Source organism: Enhydra lutris, unplaced genomic scaffold, assembly GCF_002288905.1.
Source record: "Enhydra lutris kenyoni isolate GAN:26980312 unplaced genomic scaffold, ASM228890v2 scaffoldscaffold71, whole genome shotgun sequence".
In the NCBI taxonomy this organism is placed as follows: domain Eukaryota; kingdom Metazoa; phylum Chordata; class Mammalia; order Carnivora; family Mustelidae; genus Enhydra; species Enhydra lutris.
This window is the reverse complement of record NW_019154155.1, coordinates 5696874-5713148: the sequence shown is the minus strand read 5'-3', so window position 1 is coordinate 5713148 and position 16275 is coordinate 5696874. Positions and strand designations below refer to the sequence as shown.

General features: G+C 39.9%; 1 protein-coding gene across 4 annotated transcripts in view; it reads right to left on the bottom strand.

Moving 5' to 3' along the window:
• The window catches only part of LOC111159885 (crystallin lambda 1), a 191023-nt gene that overhangs the window by 116925 nt on the left and 57823 nt on the right, over window positions 1-16275 (bottom strand). For 3 of the 4 annotated variants that reach the window (XM_022522543.1, XM_022522540.1, XM_022522541.1), the window contains exon 2: window positions 10641-10748. In XM_022522543.1, coding sequence (XP_022378251.1) covers window positions 10641-10723 — 83 coding nt within the window. In that variant the 5' untranslated portion in view covers window positions 10724-10748. Of the gene's footprint in view, window positions 1-9382; window positions 9425-10640; window positions 10749-16275 lie in introns of those variants that run through there. The other variant, XM_022522542.1, reaches the window with a different exon arrangement.

Here is a 16275-nt window from a genome sequence, read left to right as displayed (position 1 = left end):
GTGGGAGAGTAGATAGACCCTCAAAATCATTCCTGATGTTTTTGAAGTGGGGATAAAAGGATAGAATACAAAAATTTTTACTAACGGGTGGCCCCAGACTTCTTTTGCTTGACAGCACAGTGTTTTTAAAGTCTCGAATGCCTTCCACCAAAGGCTAGGTCCAATTTGCCAAGGGCTCCACCTCTTCCTGCTTCATTGTCTCCTCCACTGGTTACCAGACCAGCCTCCTTACTCACCTGAATTTGAAAACCTCTCAGTGAAGTATATAAATTTAAATGTACTGTAGAAAGAAAAAGAACTCTCTCCGTTTGCCGCACACAGGATTGCTAGGGATCTGACTGCCCCCACTGGTCCCTGCCATCACTGCCCCTGCTTCTCCCCTCCTCACCTGGGCACTCTGAAATTCTCTTCCCTCAGGCTTGTGGTGACACTGGGACTTGGGAGGTAGGGAGATATTCAGGGGAGCCGAGGGCTTGCATAAGCCTCAAGTCTGTCAATTTCACTAACATTTACACATGAGTATCAAGGCTTGGCCCAGTTAATACATGTACTTTCATTTGTTTGTCATTGTTGGAAATCTCAGAGAGACACAACCAGACAAAGCAGAATTCATAACATTCTTGAGTCCACACCCTATACCACATAAGCCTTCACAACCCTATCTTCACTGTTAATATGTGCATGGCCACATGCACAAAAGCATACCGGATCATGACAGAAGCATGTATCCTCAAAATGCTCAACAACAGTCCCTCTTATTCCCACCATTCAGAGATAGCCAAAGTATTCTGATTTCTCCCAATTTTCTGAATGTACAATTAGCAATATAACTTCTACGAATCAGATAAAGCTATACTATTTCTGTTTCGGAAGAAAAATAAATAACTGAAATGAAGCAACCATTTGAACTGCCCTAGTAACAGCCAAGTGAGAGCATGATCTGTGAACACATAGATAAGTCAGGTTGAATGACCCTGCTGAACACATAGACCATCGGTGTGAACTTTTGGTATCAGGATCTGAGATCCCTTCTGAACTTTCCTGTGCAGGTAGGTTTAGTCAACTCATTTCCTGTACCCCACTTCAGGGGAGCTTTAATTAAACCACCAAAGACAGGATCCTGCTCATGAATAGGGTACATGTCTCTCCATTTACAGAAGTTTTATTTCCTGTCATTCAAAAATTTTTAAAAATTTCTCCATGAATTTGTTATACATTCTTTTTCTATTTATACCTAGGTTGCTCACATTTAACTGCAGCAAAATTTACTGTTTCCTAACCATGTGTTGCCAATGTATAGAAATATATTTGGGTTTTTTTTTCCTACCTGACATATATTTTCCCCAGCCTTGGAGTTTAACCTACACAATCTATGTTCAAATTTCACCTGATAATAAAGCAATTGCTATCAGATTGGCTAAGCCTGCTCAACTTCTCCTGAAATGTCATAACATGTTAATTATTACAAATACACTGCTGATCTATTTCCATGGGTGGGGGTGGGGGAATAGTAAATATTTTAGGCTTTGTGGATCATTTGGTCTCTGTTGCAACTATTACTGTAGAGTGAATACAGACATAGGTAATATGTAAACAAATGGGCACACTATGTCTCTGTAAAAAGTTCATGTAGGTTTGTTCCCTTAAGACAGGGACTGGGACTGATAGTTCTGCATCACTTCCTACAGAAGTGGGATTCCCTAAGTAGAGGACAGCTGTAGAAAGACAAAACCAGGAACCCTCAGAACCTAGAATCAGTAAAGGATAGCAATCTAACTATAACTCTAACTATATAGGAACCTGACCAGGGCTTGGTATATTGGTAATCTACCAATCTATTGCCATAATCCTGAGAATTAGTAATTTTGGCTGCAATTCAGCTGGGCTCACTCATGAGGCGCAGTCATATGGCACGTTAGCTAGGGATTATTTGTCGAGGATGGCTTCACTCATTTATCTAGCAGCTGGTGCTGGTGTTGGCTAGTGCTGGCTAGTGCTGGCTAGTGCAGCTGGGCCACATGTCTCTGGATGGCCAGACTGGACTGACTGACAGGATAAAGGATGGCTGGAAGGGTTCCCAACAGCAAATAATGGTAAGTTCTCAAAAAACACAGGTGCTTTCCAGGCCTCTGCTTGCATCACATCTGCTATCTGTCCCATTGGCCAGTGCAAGTCTGTGCCCAAGCCCAGAGTCAGGCTTCTCCCAGAAACAAAGCCATGGGCACCTGGGTAGCTCAGTCATTAAGCATCTGCCTTTGGCTCAGGTCATGATCCCAGGGTCCTGGGATACAGCCCTATGTCGGGCTCCCTACTCAGCGGGGAGTCTGCTTCTCCCTTCCCCTCTGCCCCTCCCTCTGCTTGTGCTCTCTCTCTCTATGTGTCAAATAAGTAAACAAAATCTTAAAAAAAAAAAAAGTCATACTGCAAAGAGGTGTGCAGAGAGGAATGGAAGCAATTTGTCCATTTTGTGATCTACTACACTCAGTTATTCTAGCCAAAGATATATAGGAAAACTGATAAATGTCCCTTTCAAACCAGAACAGATCAACCCAAAAGGAATCCAGATCAAAACTGAATTCAAGATATTTAAGCAAGTGCAGAGGTCTGGGTAGCAGGTTAAAAATACCCACCAGAAGCCCAATTACTGGAAATGCCTAAATTCAGGGACAAAGAGTTCAGTCACTTGGGAGACGGGAGGACAGAACAGCTACTTGGTTTCAGGGATCAGTTCTGGTGGCTTATTCACTTCTAATTTATTTGGAAAGCTGATTTGGTTTAGGGAATTTGCATACCAGAATGGCCATCTACAGGTGGTAAAGAGATGGCCATAGAGAAATTGAGAGGAGTTAAGTTTACCAAAATACAGTGATTTCAGATTGGGACTCGTGCAAAACAAGGAGGTTTGCTCCCTGCCTCAGAGTAGAGGCGGTCACTGAGATATCAGTACGGTCCATGCCAGATGGCCCTGGACCACTGATGGCTAAGATGGCCCTGTCACTATGTGGAAATGATGCTGGATCCAAATCCTACAAAGTCAGCTCCTGATCTATGAGTCCATATTATACCTTTTACTTGATTCTTGTTTTTCTTTTTAAAATACATTCATATGTGTAAGCCTGATGATTCACAGGCCTGTACCCCTGGGGCAAATAATACATTATATGTTAGTAAAAATAATTCAAAAAAATAATAAAAATTGTTAAAAAAATATTCATAGTCTTAAATTCTTACTTGAAACCTAACATGTGCCCAGCCTAAGGCATACAATGGAAAACCAAAACCAAGTAGTAAAGCATCTGCTAATAAGGTTTTCCAAGGTCAAGCTACCCTTCTATTTTGAGATTTAAACATGTTAAGTTTTAAGCTTCTCATTTTACTGCTCCGTTAGAAAAAGATTAGTCTTGGATGACATCTTTTTAATTTTTTTTTAATTCCCTGTGATCTCTTGGCATGGTATGAGTTGTGATAATTTCTCTAATCTTCTAATGTTGTAATATTTTTAAAAATCAACTTCACCCAGTTTAAGTTCATTTTTACAATTTCAGAAACAAGATGTACTATTTCTACTCATTTAAGATATAGTGTTTAATAGGTCTAACATAAATAGAATTTTCATGCAGAAGTAGTAATATTTCAACCACATATTTTCTACTATAAAATGTTCAGAAGGATCTGAATTTGGGAACTGAGCCAAACTGCCAGGGTGGGACAGATGGCCAGGAAAAAGGCTATGAAAAATATGGCAAGAAGAATTAATCTTTGAGACTCTAGACAAGGTTCCCATGACTCAGTTAAAAGAAATTACTGAGCTAGCGTCTATTTCTGGAGACAAGAGATGTGCATGCTGCTTCTTTCTCTGGCCATAATGGCTATCACAGAGACCACATAACATTTCAATACTGAGAGGTACTGAGAGTGTAATACACAGTCTCTGTCCTCATGGAGGTCACAACCCAGTGTGATGACTGAAGACCACAAGCCAGTGTCCTAAAATGCTGCCTGTTGGGCACAGACTATTTTGACCCAATGAAGAAGATACATTGTTTATACTTCTTGACAAAAGAGATAAAGTTGATTCTCCTTATACTTTATGCCTAATTCATGGTCAGGGACTTTGTAGTCTTGGTTCCTGGACATCTAAGGACTACAACCAATAACCCAATGTTGTTGACTTGAGCTAAAAGTCACTGTTCATCTGCAGCGTGACACAGTTTACTTACTGAAAGAAATAGCAATAATTCTTTCCTGACTGAAAAAATCTGAAACTCAGAATTCTTCTTACTGACCAAGGTATTTACAAAAAAATGAGGTTTGGGGGATGCCTGGGCGGCTCAGTTGGTTAAGCAGCTGCCTTCGGCTTGGGTCATGATCCCGGTATCCTGGGATCGAGTCCCACATCGGGCTCCTTGCTTGTAAGGGAGCCTGCTTCTCCCTCTGCCTCTGCCTGCCACTCTGTCTGCCTGTGCTCACTCTGGCTCCTCTCTCTCTGACAAACACATAAATAAATAAAATATTTAGAAAAAAAATGAGGTTTGGGCTCAATCCTCTTCACTTGGTTTCTGTGTACAGGAATGGAACATCTGAAAATCTTGTGATTTAAGAAAGGGAAACAGGTGGTTTTACTTAAATGACAAGACCAAAAATGTAGTCCTCCCTAGGAGAGCAATATGACACGACTCAGCCTGATTTTCCTGTTGCTATTTGCTAGCAATAATTCGAGAAGAAAGAGGTAGTCAGTCACAAGATACCCTAAGATCTCTACTTCCTGCCAAAGAAGTATAACCAGTTCTGCATATTTAAGTTAACTCAGCATATGTGTAGGTGAATTACAAAAATAAATCTTCTGCTATTGAGAAAATATCTCTGTGTACTCTTTTTAAAGACTGGATACAAAAGAATTCAATAAATTGCTTTTCTTTAATAAAGCTGCTAATAGCAATAATTTTTTTTTTTAGTTCAAAACTCTTACAAACTGACGTCTAAAAGTTCAATCTAATTGGGCAGAATTATATTAAGAAATATTAGCTCTAATTTAAGCAAAGCAGTAGGATAATAGGAAAGTCTTTTATCTGGCCTTAAAAATAAACAATGAAATATATTTTTAAAGATTTACTTATTTATTTTAGAGAGAGAAGGAGAAAGAGCAAGCACAAGTAAGCGGAGGGGCAGAGGGGGAGAGAATCCCAAGCAGACACCCCATTGAGCACAGAGCTCGAAGAGGGGCTCAATCTCAAAACTCTGAGATCATGACCTGAGGCGAAACCAAGGGTCGGATACTCAAATTACTCAACCACCCAGGTGCCCCAACAAAAAATTTTTTTTTATTTTTTTTAATTAAAAAAATTAAAAACCCTGCTCACAGTTTTCACATATACTATCTGATGCCTGAAAGGGCTTTAAAAGTGGTACACTAAAATGATACACCTAAAAAATAAGGCCTGAAATACAAAACCCAGAGAAATAGAACAAAGAAATTTTCAATTAGGAATCTTAGACTTTTCTCTTGGTTCCAACTGAGTAGAATTGACTTGACAAAATAAAAGATGAATGGTAACAGAAGTGGGAATTCTGGAGAGTAGAGGTCAGCAAACTGTAGCTGCTGGTTAAGGCTGCTCCACCACCTGTTTTCATATGGCCTGTGAGATGAAATGGCTTTTACATTTTTAAATAGTTGGGGAAAAAAAGAATACTTTGTGACATGTGTAAGTTATATGAAGTCCAAAGTTCGGTGTGAATTCATGAAGTTTCACTGGAACAGAGCTGGGCCCATTTGTTCACATATTATCTGTGGCTGCTTCACTCTACAAGGAGTGGCTGCTATAGAAACTGTATGACCTTCAAAGCCTAAAACATTTCCTACTTGGCCTTTACAGAGAGAAGGCCAGCCCCCCTGGAACGCAGGTAGAACTGCCTTCATACCTGACTTAGTCAGAGGCTGTGCTCTCCTCCGACACCAGACCTGTCCACTAGGCTGACATCTCTAGGCTCCAAATCCGCCAACTACAGATACTGTTAATGATGTGGGGACCAAAGGCAGAAGAAAAATTATTCAATTTCCTTACTATCTACAGACCATTGACAAGCCCTGGAAACAGGCAGAGTGACCTTCCTTTAGGGACTAATTGCCTTGATGTTGATACTTTGCTAATGACAAAAGGCAATCTTAGCCTAACCCCCAGGACCCTGTGAGTCAACTTTAACATACAAACATTCCTTTGGAAACTTCCTTTATCTCTAAACACCCCAAGATACATGTTGGCAATCATGCCCCAAGCATGTGGCCCACCGACATATATCTGAAGGGTCTCATGACTAAGGTTTTATCAGACGGTAATAAGTGAACTTTTCCCAACAACAGCTAGCCCCCTCAAGGTCATGGAAACCTTGCTTCCAAAATTCCTTAGAGACTTAATAGTCTATCCCTAACCACGCCCCCTCAACTTGAAAGTGTGTAATGGGCCACTCCTCACAACCCCAGTGCAGCTCTTTCTGCCCACGGGTCCTATCCCCATGCTTTAATAAAATTACCTTTTTGCACCAAAGACATCTCAAGAATTCTTTCTTGGCTGTTGACTTCAAACCCTAACATTCTTTCCTACGTCATCAACAGAAAACCAAATAAAAGTCCAAGCATGCTGAAAGGTCAGTATTCCACACAAGTATATATGAAGCCTAGCATTGTTATCAACCATTTCCAAACTAGAGCTTGCTATGTTCTTTAATAGGAAAGCCACTTACTAGGGGGATAAAAGATATAACAAAGTAGACATAATTTGACTTATTTAGGGATACCAGAAATTCTGTAAGTTTCTTTACAATGGTATCCCCCTTAATGATTTTTCATTATCAATAATAGATCACTTCCCATTACTCCCTACATCACCACCATTAAACCAAATATTAAGTTCTTTGTGCTACTGTGTTCCCTATCTTGATGCCCTTTTAAAACACTCTAACTCAATTTGAAGAAATCTTTTACCTCCAAGTTGTTCCATTTTTATGATCATCCTCTCCAGAAGTATATTTTCTTCTGCATTACAACAGTCGAACATAAGGCTTTTGAGCTTTTTTTAGTAAGGCTTAAGATTTAAAGACTTTAGAAGACTTGCACTTCCAACACTATAGTGGGCCAAAATCTCTGAAGGGACTCTTATAAACTACGAGATCCCACATAGGAATAATTTTTATGCATGAGGGAGTCACAGCAAGCAGAGCAAGTCAGGAAAAATTTCAAGGTTCTCTCTTTAACCAAAAGAAGCAAAAACAGAAAAAGAACTCAAAGAAGATACACAAATAGCAAATAAACATATGAAAAGATGCTCCACAGATTTGTCATCAAGGAAATGCAAAGTAAAACGACAATGAGCTACCACTACTACCTGTTAGAATGGCCCAAATCCAGAACACTGACACCACCAAACGCTGCTAGAACTCTGACTTATGCTGGTGGGAGTGCAAAATGGCCCATGCATTTGGAAGACAGTTTGGTAGTCTAGCCTTTGGTGCTCCACCCAGTCCTCTTTGAATCCCTTTGACCAGCACGGGGTGCCTATCCTCCAACTTTTGAATCTTTGCTGCTAATGGCTCACACCTGCCCCCACCCCTAAAGTACTACCCCAGGACCCAGAGCAAAGACACAGAAGCGCCTGGGAGTTCACATCCACCCAAGCCCCTAGGAATGCCCCTCATTCAGTGACTGATGCAGAAATATGGAAACTCAGCTCTTGCCTTAAGTGGTAACATACTTGACACAATATTTTATGCTCCAGGACTCCAGGAATCTTGCTGATCCTGGGACTTCTGAAATTATACCCTTAGTTGGCCTCTTTGTCTTCCTTTTTCTGTCCCCTACCAATCAATCCCTCATTGGTTTCTCCTTGTAGCACTTCTTTAATAAATCACTGGCCTGAGAATCTCTATCTCAGTATCTGATTTTGAGGAACCTGAGCTAAGACAACCTCAGATACTGGAATTATTAGATATATAATATAAAACAATTATGTATTAAGTGCACAAAGATTTAAAAACTGTAACCACAGGGACACCTGAGTAGCTCAGTCAGTTAAATGTCTGCCTTCAGCTCAGGTCATGATCCCAGGGTCCCGGGATCGAGTCCCACATTAGGCTCCTTGCTACGTGTTGAGCCTGCTTCTCCCTCTGCCTGCTACTCTGCCTGCTTGCCCTTGCTCTCTGTCTCTCTCTCTCTCTGACAAATAAATAAATAAAATCTTTAAAAAAAAAAAAAAGTAACCACAGAGAATGAGCAAAACAATGAGAAGCCATTAAAAATGAATGAGTATTTTTGGAAAAGAAGCAGATAGATAGATAGAACTATTAAAGTGAAAATTTGATTATTGAAATAAATTCAGTGGATGGCTTAAACAATAGATAAGACACAGCTAAAACTAGAATTAGTGAACTGGAAGAAAAATCTAAGGAATGTATCCAAAGGAGTCCTGACTCCTGATTCCAAGGAGTCAGGGAGACAGAAAATATAAGAGAGGTTAAAAGATGTGAAGGCTAGAATGAATTGGTTCAACAGACATATAATCAGAATCCAAGAAGGAAAAATAAACCGAGCAGTCTCACTCTTAGGTATGTACACTGTAGATATTCTTGTACTTATGCACCAGGAGATATATGCAAGGACACAAATGGCAACATTGTTTACAATAGCCCCCAACTGGAAATAGCTTAATGTTCATCAGAAGCATAAAACAGAAGTAAATAACAGCAAAGTCACACACTAGAAAATTATATAGCAATAAACATAGATGTACTACAACTATAACCAATAACATGGATGAATCTCAAAAAATTTCATAAGGCACAAAAATAAGCAAAACTAAACCATACATTATTTAGAGTACATATCAACAATAAAACTTCTTTAAGGCAAGATAACAGTATAGTTACTTCTGGTGGGAAGACACGGGATCTGTTTCAAAAGGTATACACAGGGTCTTGACAATACCTAGATCTCAAGATGGACAGTAGTTTCATAAATGCTCCTTTTATTGTATACTTCATAAACTAACATAAATGATCTATTCCTCTGTGTATTTTAAATATTATATTAAAAAGTAATGTTTGCAGGATCTCTATAAAGCAAATAGTATAGATGGGTGCTAAAGGCACTCAGACCCACGCTTAACGTGTCAGATGAACCAGAGTTTGAATCTTCTACCTTACTGTGTCTTTTTGAGCAGGTTACTGACCATTCATAGACCTAAGTTTTCTCCTAAAATAATGGCAATATAATCTGCCTCATGGGGCTTACTATGAGAATTTATATGGTAAGATTACCAGACTAGTAAATTCCATGGTGGATAGAACTGTATCTCTCTTAGTCATCTATGTATCCCTAGTGGAGAGCACATACCTGGAACATAGCAGATATTTATTATGCTAATTCCTCTTCCTTCTATAAGAGCACAGAACAAAATGTTAGGAGTATGTGTGTTTAAAGTTGTTCTTTCATTTTTTTTTTGTTTGGGGTTTATTTTTATTTTTAAAGATTATATTTTTAAGTAATCCCTACACCCAATGTGGGGCTTGAACTTACAACCCCAAGATCAAGAGTCACATGCTCTACCAACTGAGTCAGGCAGGCAGGCACCCCTGTTTGTTCACTTTTCAGATTGACACTTCATCTTGGCATTGACTATATGTTACTACATGGAAGAAGTAACTTGACTTCTCCAGGTTTTGGGTTCTTAATCTGTTACACAACAAAACTGAACTAAGGTATATCATTTCTTGGTGTCTATAGCCTGATGTCACACCATATATATTAGTCTTTTCAAAAAGTAGCAATAAAGTCAGCATATTTTTGTTACACAAAATGTAAATTCAAGTTACACATTCATGGATCTCCCCCAAGGAGAATAACTACCTATACAATACCACATTTGAGATGGTCAAAACTGTGTTCAGCAATAGTCCTCTTAGGTGAATGTATCATACATTAGGGCCCTGTGACCTTCCAGCACATTACATTAGTTTGGTGCTTCTATCTCTGACCTCCCCATACTTGGCCTCTTTCCTATGGTTCCTATTTTCCTTCTTACCCCCTGTGATTATTCCAAAACTTACCCCTCCTCATGCTTAACACTCAGTACATATAACTTCATCAGCTCTGACACCTCTAAGTATTACAGTTATCACAGTTCATTTGAGTCCTGACAACATTAGATCAATAGGTCAAAACAAACCTCAGGACCCCCTCTTCCTAAAATATAATGCCCATGAAGCTCTAAGCTATCACATGCTGAGAGCTGGTCATCTGCCCAGAGGGAACACAGGGAAACCCTGACCTCCAGCCCAGTGTGACACAGGGACAGAAGCTTACTCACTCAGGCTAGAAACCTAAGAGGGATGTTCATCTCCTCCACTCCCATCACACATTTTTATATCACACAAACAGTCCTCTCCTCACAATCTGAGCCCCTTCTTCAGTCTTAACTTTTTATGGCTCACCCACTGTGGGTCTGGCCTTTACCAGCTCAAAGGCACTGTAACAGCCATCAAATGGAAGAGTAAAATCACAGATAGTTATAGCCTTGAGAGTATGATAAACAAGACCCACTGAGAGCAGCAGAGCCTTTCCAATTCCTCCTGGAGGGTGCCAGCCAACTTACCTGATCTTTTCCAAGGCATTTGTTACCTGCTGTTGCCCAATATCATAGAGTTTCACCTTGAAGCCTCCACTGGCAAACAACATAGCCCAGCTTTGTCCAATGAGTCCACTAAAGGGAAAGAAAATTAAGAAATGTGTCCAGTTAACTTAATGGAACAGTTTTTCATTCCTAACCCAGAATGAAATTTTTAAAATTATACAGCATCCTATTCTAAAACACTTAATATCTTAAAATTATACATTTGTATAGCTGTATTTATTTAAAATGTTATCTCTTAAAGATAATTATCATAAAATCTCTCTGATATGAGGAATTTGAGAGGCAGGGTGGAGGGTGGTGGGGGTAGGGAGGGAAAAAATGAAACAAGATGGAACCAGGGAGGGAGACAAACCGTAAGAGACTCTTAATCTCAGGAAACAAACTGAGGGCTGCTGGGGGGTCGGGAGGGAGGGATAGGGTGGCTGGGTGATGGACATTGGGAGGGTTATGTGCTATGGTGAGTGCTGTGAATTGAGTAAGACTGATGATTCACAGACCTGTACCCCAAAGCAAATACTACATTATTTCATTCATGTCATTCATGTACATTCATTCATTCATTATTTCATGTTCATTAAAAAAATGTTATCTCTTTCCATACAGGAGCCCCTGAATCCTCAACTCAATCCTCAACAATATTACTGCTGACCAGAGTCAGCAGTAATTAATATTCTGCCTGACACACTGCTGGATGTCAGGTAGTTAACATTAGTTCACACACCAAAACAAAAACTCCACAGTCGGGAGCCAGTAGGGTGTGGTGAAAGTGAAAGACTCCTCTGTGAACCCCCATTTGACCACTGTGTCGGGCAAGTCACTTAAGGTGAAGCACAGAGATAGTATTTTCCCCACCCTCTTCAATTAAACAATTGTTGCTACCACCACCAGCTTTTTTTTTTTTTAAGATTTTATTTATTTATTTGACAGAGAGAGATCACAAGTAGACAGAGAGGCAGGCAGAGAGAGAAAGAGAGAGAGAGGGAAGCAGGCTCCCTGCTGAGCAGAGAACCCGATGCGGGACTGGATCCCAGGACCCTGAGATCATGACCTGAGCCGAAGGCAGCGGCTTAACCCACTGAGCCACCCAAGCGCCCCCCACCACCAGCTTTTGAGCACATCTTGGGTGCCAGGAAAGATTCAACATCTTATACATCGTTCCTCTGTCAATCTTTACAACAACCCCACAAGGCAGGTGGTATTATTATTTCCCATTTTATATATGGGCAAACTGAGGCATAGAGGGGTTAAGAATATACAGGCTAAACGTGCTGGAGCTATGAGATAAACCCAAAGAGCCAAACCCTGGGATCCTAACTAGTGGTACCTCTCCCATGCTATTTCAGTGTGCTACCAGAAAAGGAAAAGATAAAAAAGACATGAAAAACTCACACGAAGTTGTTCAAAAGGTTAAAAATGAATGTTAAGGAGCACATCTAGAGCCCAAATCTTGGGTTTCTAATATCATTCTCTAATAAAGGGAACCAGAGCTTCTTGGAGAAATGGCTGATTCTAGGACTGAGCCAGGAAATACACAACATGAGCCCAGAGTAATTGGGAGTGCCAGAAAGTACATAGTGCTAATAAAAAATTAAAATTAAAAAGAATTGTAAAGGCCTATCCTGACAGAACATGTCAAAGGATCGCAGGAGCCAAATGAAAGAGTTCTAGGGGCCAAAGTTGGAAGAAGTTGAACAAAAAAGTAAAGTAACATTGGATTATAATCCAAAGTATAAACTAATAAGTATCCGTGAGTCCACACTGACGTCAATGAATGTTTGAATAAACAAGTAAATGCGAGAGAAGCCAATCTTCCTTGCAGAAGAATTGTCCAATAATTTATACAGACACTCTGCCCTCAGAGAATTGTAACCTAACTCCCCACTCCTGAAGCAGGGGCTGTATGGAAGACTTCCTTCCAAAGAGTACAGTAACAAAAAGGGAAAATTTAGAATGACTTTACAGTGGTAAAAACTGGCAAAATGAAAGTTTATAAGAGCAATTCCACTCCTCAGTATGTACCCAACAGGAATGAAACATATGTCCCAAGAAAAACTACACAGTACATGTTTCTATGTGGACTATTCACAACAGCTAAATGGAAATGACCCAAAGGTTCAATAGCTAATGAACAGGTAAACAAAATGTGGTATACCCATAAAAAGTTATTCAGCCATAAAAAGGAATAAAGTATTGATACATGCTCCATGGAAACTTAAAAAAATTCTCAGCAAAAGAAGTCAATTAGTAAGGGCCACATATTGTAGGATTCCACTTCTAGCAACTGGCAAATCTACAGAGACAGAAAATGGATTTGTGGTTGCCCAGGGCTGGAGAGGAAGGAACAGGAGTGACAGCTGAGGGGTGAAGGGTTTCTTTTGAGATGATGGGAATATTCTAAAATTGACTGTAGTGACAGTTGTACAACCCTGTGAATGTCATAAAAGGGTGAACTGTGTGCTAGATGAATCTCAACAAATCCGTTATTAAAAAATGAATGTATGTGAAAATGCTTTGAAAACCAACTCCTGCCACACAAATGGAGAGCAATAATACTTAGTAAGCTCTTAAATTTGGTTGAATGAAAGGGCAAAGAGGAAATGAATTGCACATTTAGTAGAATGTAGGTGGTTATCTTGAGGCAGGATTAGAATTTTAAAAAATTTTTCCCCAAAGGTGCTTGCCTGCTAAATAAGTGGTCAGCTAGAGGTGAGAGGGAAACATGTCCTCTCACAACACATCTAAGGCTCAGATATTCAAGGGATTTCTCCAGGGGAGGTGATGTACAAGAAGGTAGTTTATAGAGCTAATAGGCAACAAAATCCTCTTAAACTTGTTTATAATTCCAAACTCCAGAGCTGTTTCATTACATTCCAAGCTGACCAATTCAAAAGGGTATACTACAGTTTCCCCTTAGGGGACCCGTAGGCTAACAGATACATTTGATAACCCTCCACAAGGGCAGAACTAGTGGTGAGGCCATTGAGAATTTACCCAGCCTGCTGAGTAATCCAACTCTGGGTGCAAAGATCAGCTGTGTTCAGCATCTTATGTTTTTAAAAATGACCACTAATTACACACCCATCAAAAAAAATGAAATCTTGCCAATTGCAACTGCATGGATAGAACTTGAGGGTATTATGCTAAGTGAAGTGAGGCAATCAGAGAAAAACAATTATCATATGATCTCACTGATATGTGGAATTAAAGAAACAAAACAGAGGATCGTGGGGAAGAGAGGAAAAAATAAAACAAGACAAAACCAGAGAGAAAGACAAACCATAAGAGACTCTTAACCATAGGAAACAAACTGAGGGTTGCTGGAGGGCAGGGGGTTGGAGGGATGGGGTAACTGGGTGATGGGCATTAAGGAGGGCACGTGATGTAATGAGCACTGGATGTTATATAAGACTGATGAATCATAGGCCTATACCTCTGAACCAATAATACACTGTATGTTAATTAATTGAATTTAAATTTAAAAATGTTTTTAAAAGTATAAAAAATAAAAATGGCCACTAAATTATATAGACTTAAAAGGAAGGAAATTCTGGACACAAGCCACAGTATGGATCAACACTGAAGACATAATGCAAAATAAAATTAACTCAGTCACCAAAAGACAAATACTGCATGATTCCACTTGTATGAGGTACTCAGAGTAGTCAAAATCATAGAGACAGACAATGTTGGTCACCAGGGACTTGGGGGGGAAGGGAGGCTTGGGGACTTATTTAGACTTATTTGCACAATGTAAATACAATGTAAATACAGTTAACACTACTAAACCACACACTTGAAAATGTTTAAGATGGCAAATGCTATGTGCATCTCACCACAATTTTTTTAACTGTTTAAATAAACTTATTCTGCAAAAGGTAAATTCTAGGTTTGGGCAAAGCTTCCTTACCCTACCAGAGGACAACTAGCACTTTCTCCCTGGCTTAGAGGAGCACGTATTAATAACATTCAGATCTCAACTCCCATGGTCTTTCTCCAAGTATTACTGTCTGTCCCTTTGTTCTTCTGGGGATTGCACCTCAAAAGGTAATCTTGGCCCACCCAAGGTCTATCTTCTTAAGATAGTCTTTCCTCTGGGACCAACCCTAGAAAAATTCTACCCCTGGCACCCATTTTGTATGCAGATGCCTGCAGGGGTGTGGATAAATCTGGAGAGGAAGCAAATGACAAATGCTTCCACCTTTATTTCTAGGTCTGGAGAGGTTACACACATCGGTTGTTTTTTGTTAGTCATGAATATCTAAGTATGTTAATAAAAAACATGGTGAATTTTACACAGTGATGTTAAAAGAAAGCAGTATGAATTTATCAGCAATATGAATTTATTTTTGTTTGTTCAACAGGCTAAACGCTATGCACCAGAAACCATGTTGCTCACCTTTGTGTTCCTAGAACACTACAGAGGCTTGATAAATGTTAGCTGTTGGCAAAAAAAAAAAAGAAAAGAAAAGAAAAAGAAAAAAAACAAAGAAACAAAGAAAAGAAACCACCACCACAACAACAACAAAACCCCACATGATTATCTAGTGATAAATACTATATAACAGTCAACTGCCTTTTCCTATGAAGTTAATATAAAGGCCACAGTTGTTCACTGAAGAAATATTTAGAGGACCTATGGGTGTTTGGCACAGTTCCAGGCACTGGGGATGCAGCAGTGACAAAACAAAAATTCTTGCCCCATGGAGCTTACAGTGGGCAGGCAGAAAAAAAAACTAAGCAGATAAGTAAGATACCATAGTAAAGGTAACAAGTGCTGGGGGAGAGAAGAAGCAGGGAACAGGGACAACGAGGAGGAGAATGGGGACTGGGAGGAAAAGAAATTCTAAAAGCACACCAGGGAATGTCTCGCCAGGAAGGTGACATATTAGCAAAGGGCTGAAGGAAGTGAGGGGGCAAGCCACGAAGGCATCTGGGAAAAAGGCATTCCCAGTAGAGGGAAGAAAAGGTGGAAAAACCTGAGGGAATGTGTTACATGGTCCAAATCAACAAGGCTGGTATGTTTGGAGTAGAGAGGGAAGGGGGAGGATGGCAGGAGGAGGTCACAGAGGGCAGGAGGGATGCCTCAGAGGCTGCCGAGAGATTTTGACTTTGACTCCAAGTGAGATGAACAGATAATAGAAGGTTTTAGAGGAAAGACATGCTCTGACTTCAGTTTTATAAGGTTCTGACTGCTTTAATAAGAATACACCAGGGTGCCTGGGTGGCTCAGTCAGTTAAGTGTATGGCTCTTGATTCAGCTCAAGTCATGATCTTAGGGTTGTGAGATCAAACTCTGCATCAGGATCCCTGCTCAGCATGGAGGCTGCTTAATATTCTCTCCCTCTCCCTGTCCTCCCATAAGTGTGCTCTCTCTATAAAAAACTAAAAAATAAACTTTTAAAAAATTAAAAATTAAAAAAAAATTTTAAGTATATACTGAAGACAGGCAAAGATGGAAGTAAACAAACCAGCTAGAAGTCAGGAGACCACTGCAAAATATGGTAGTAGGCTACAGCAGGATAGAAGCAGAGGCAGAGACAGGAAGCAGTCAGCGGAGTTCTGAATACACAGTTTTTCACAGGCAGACTACAAGAGT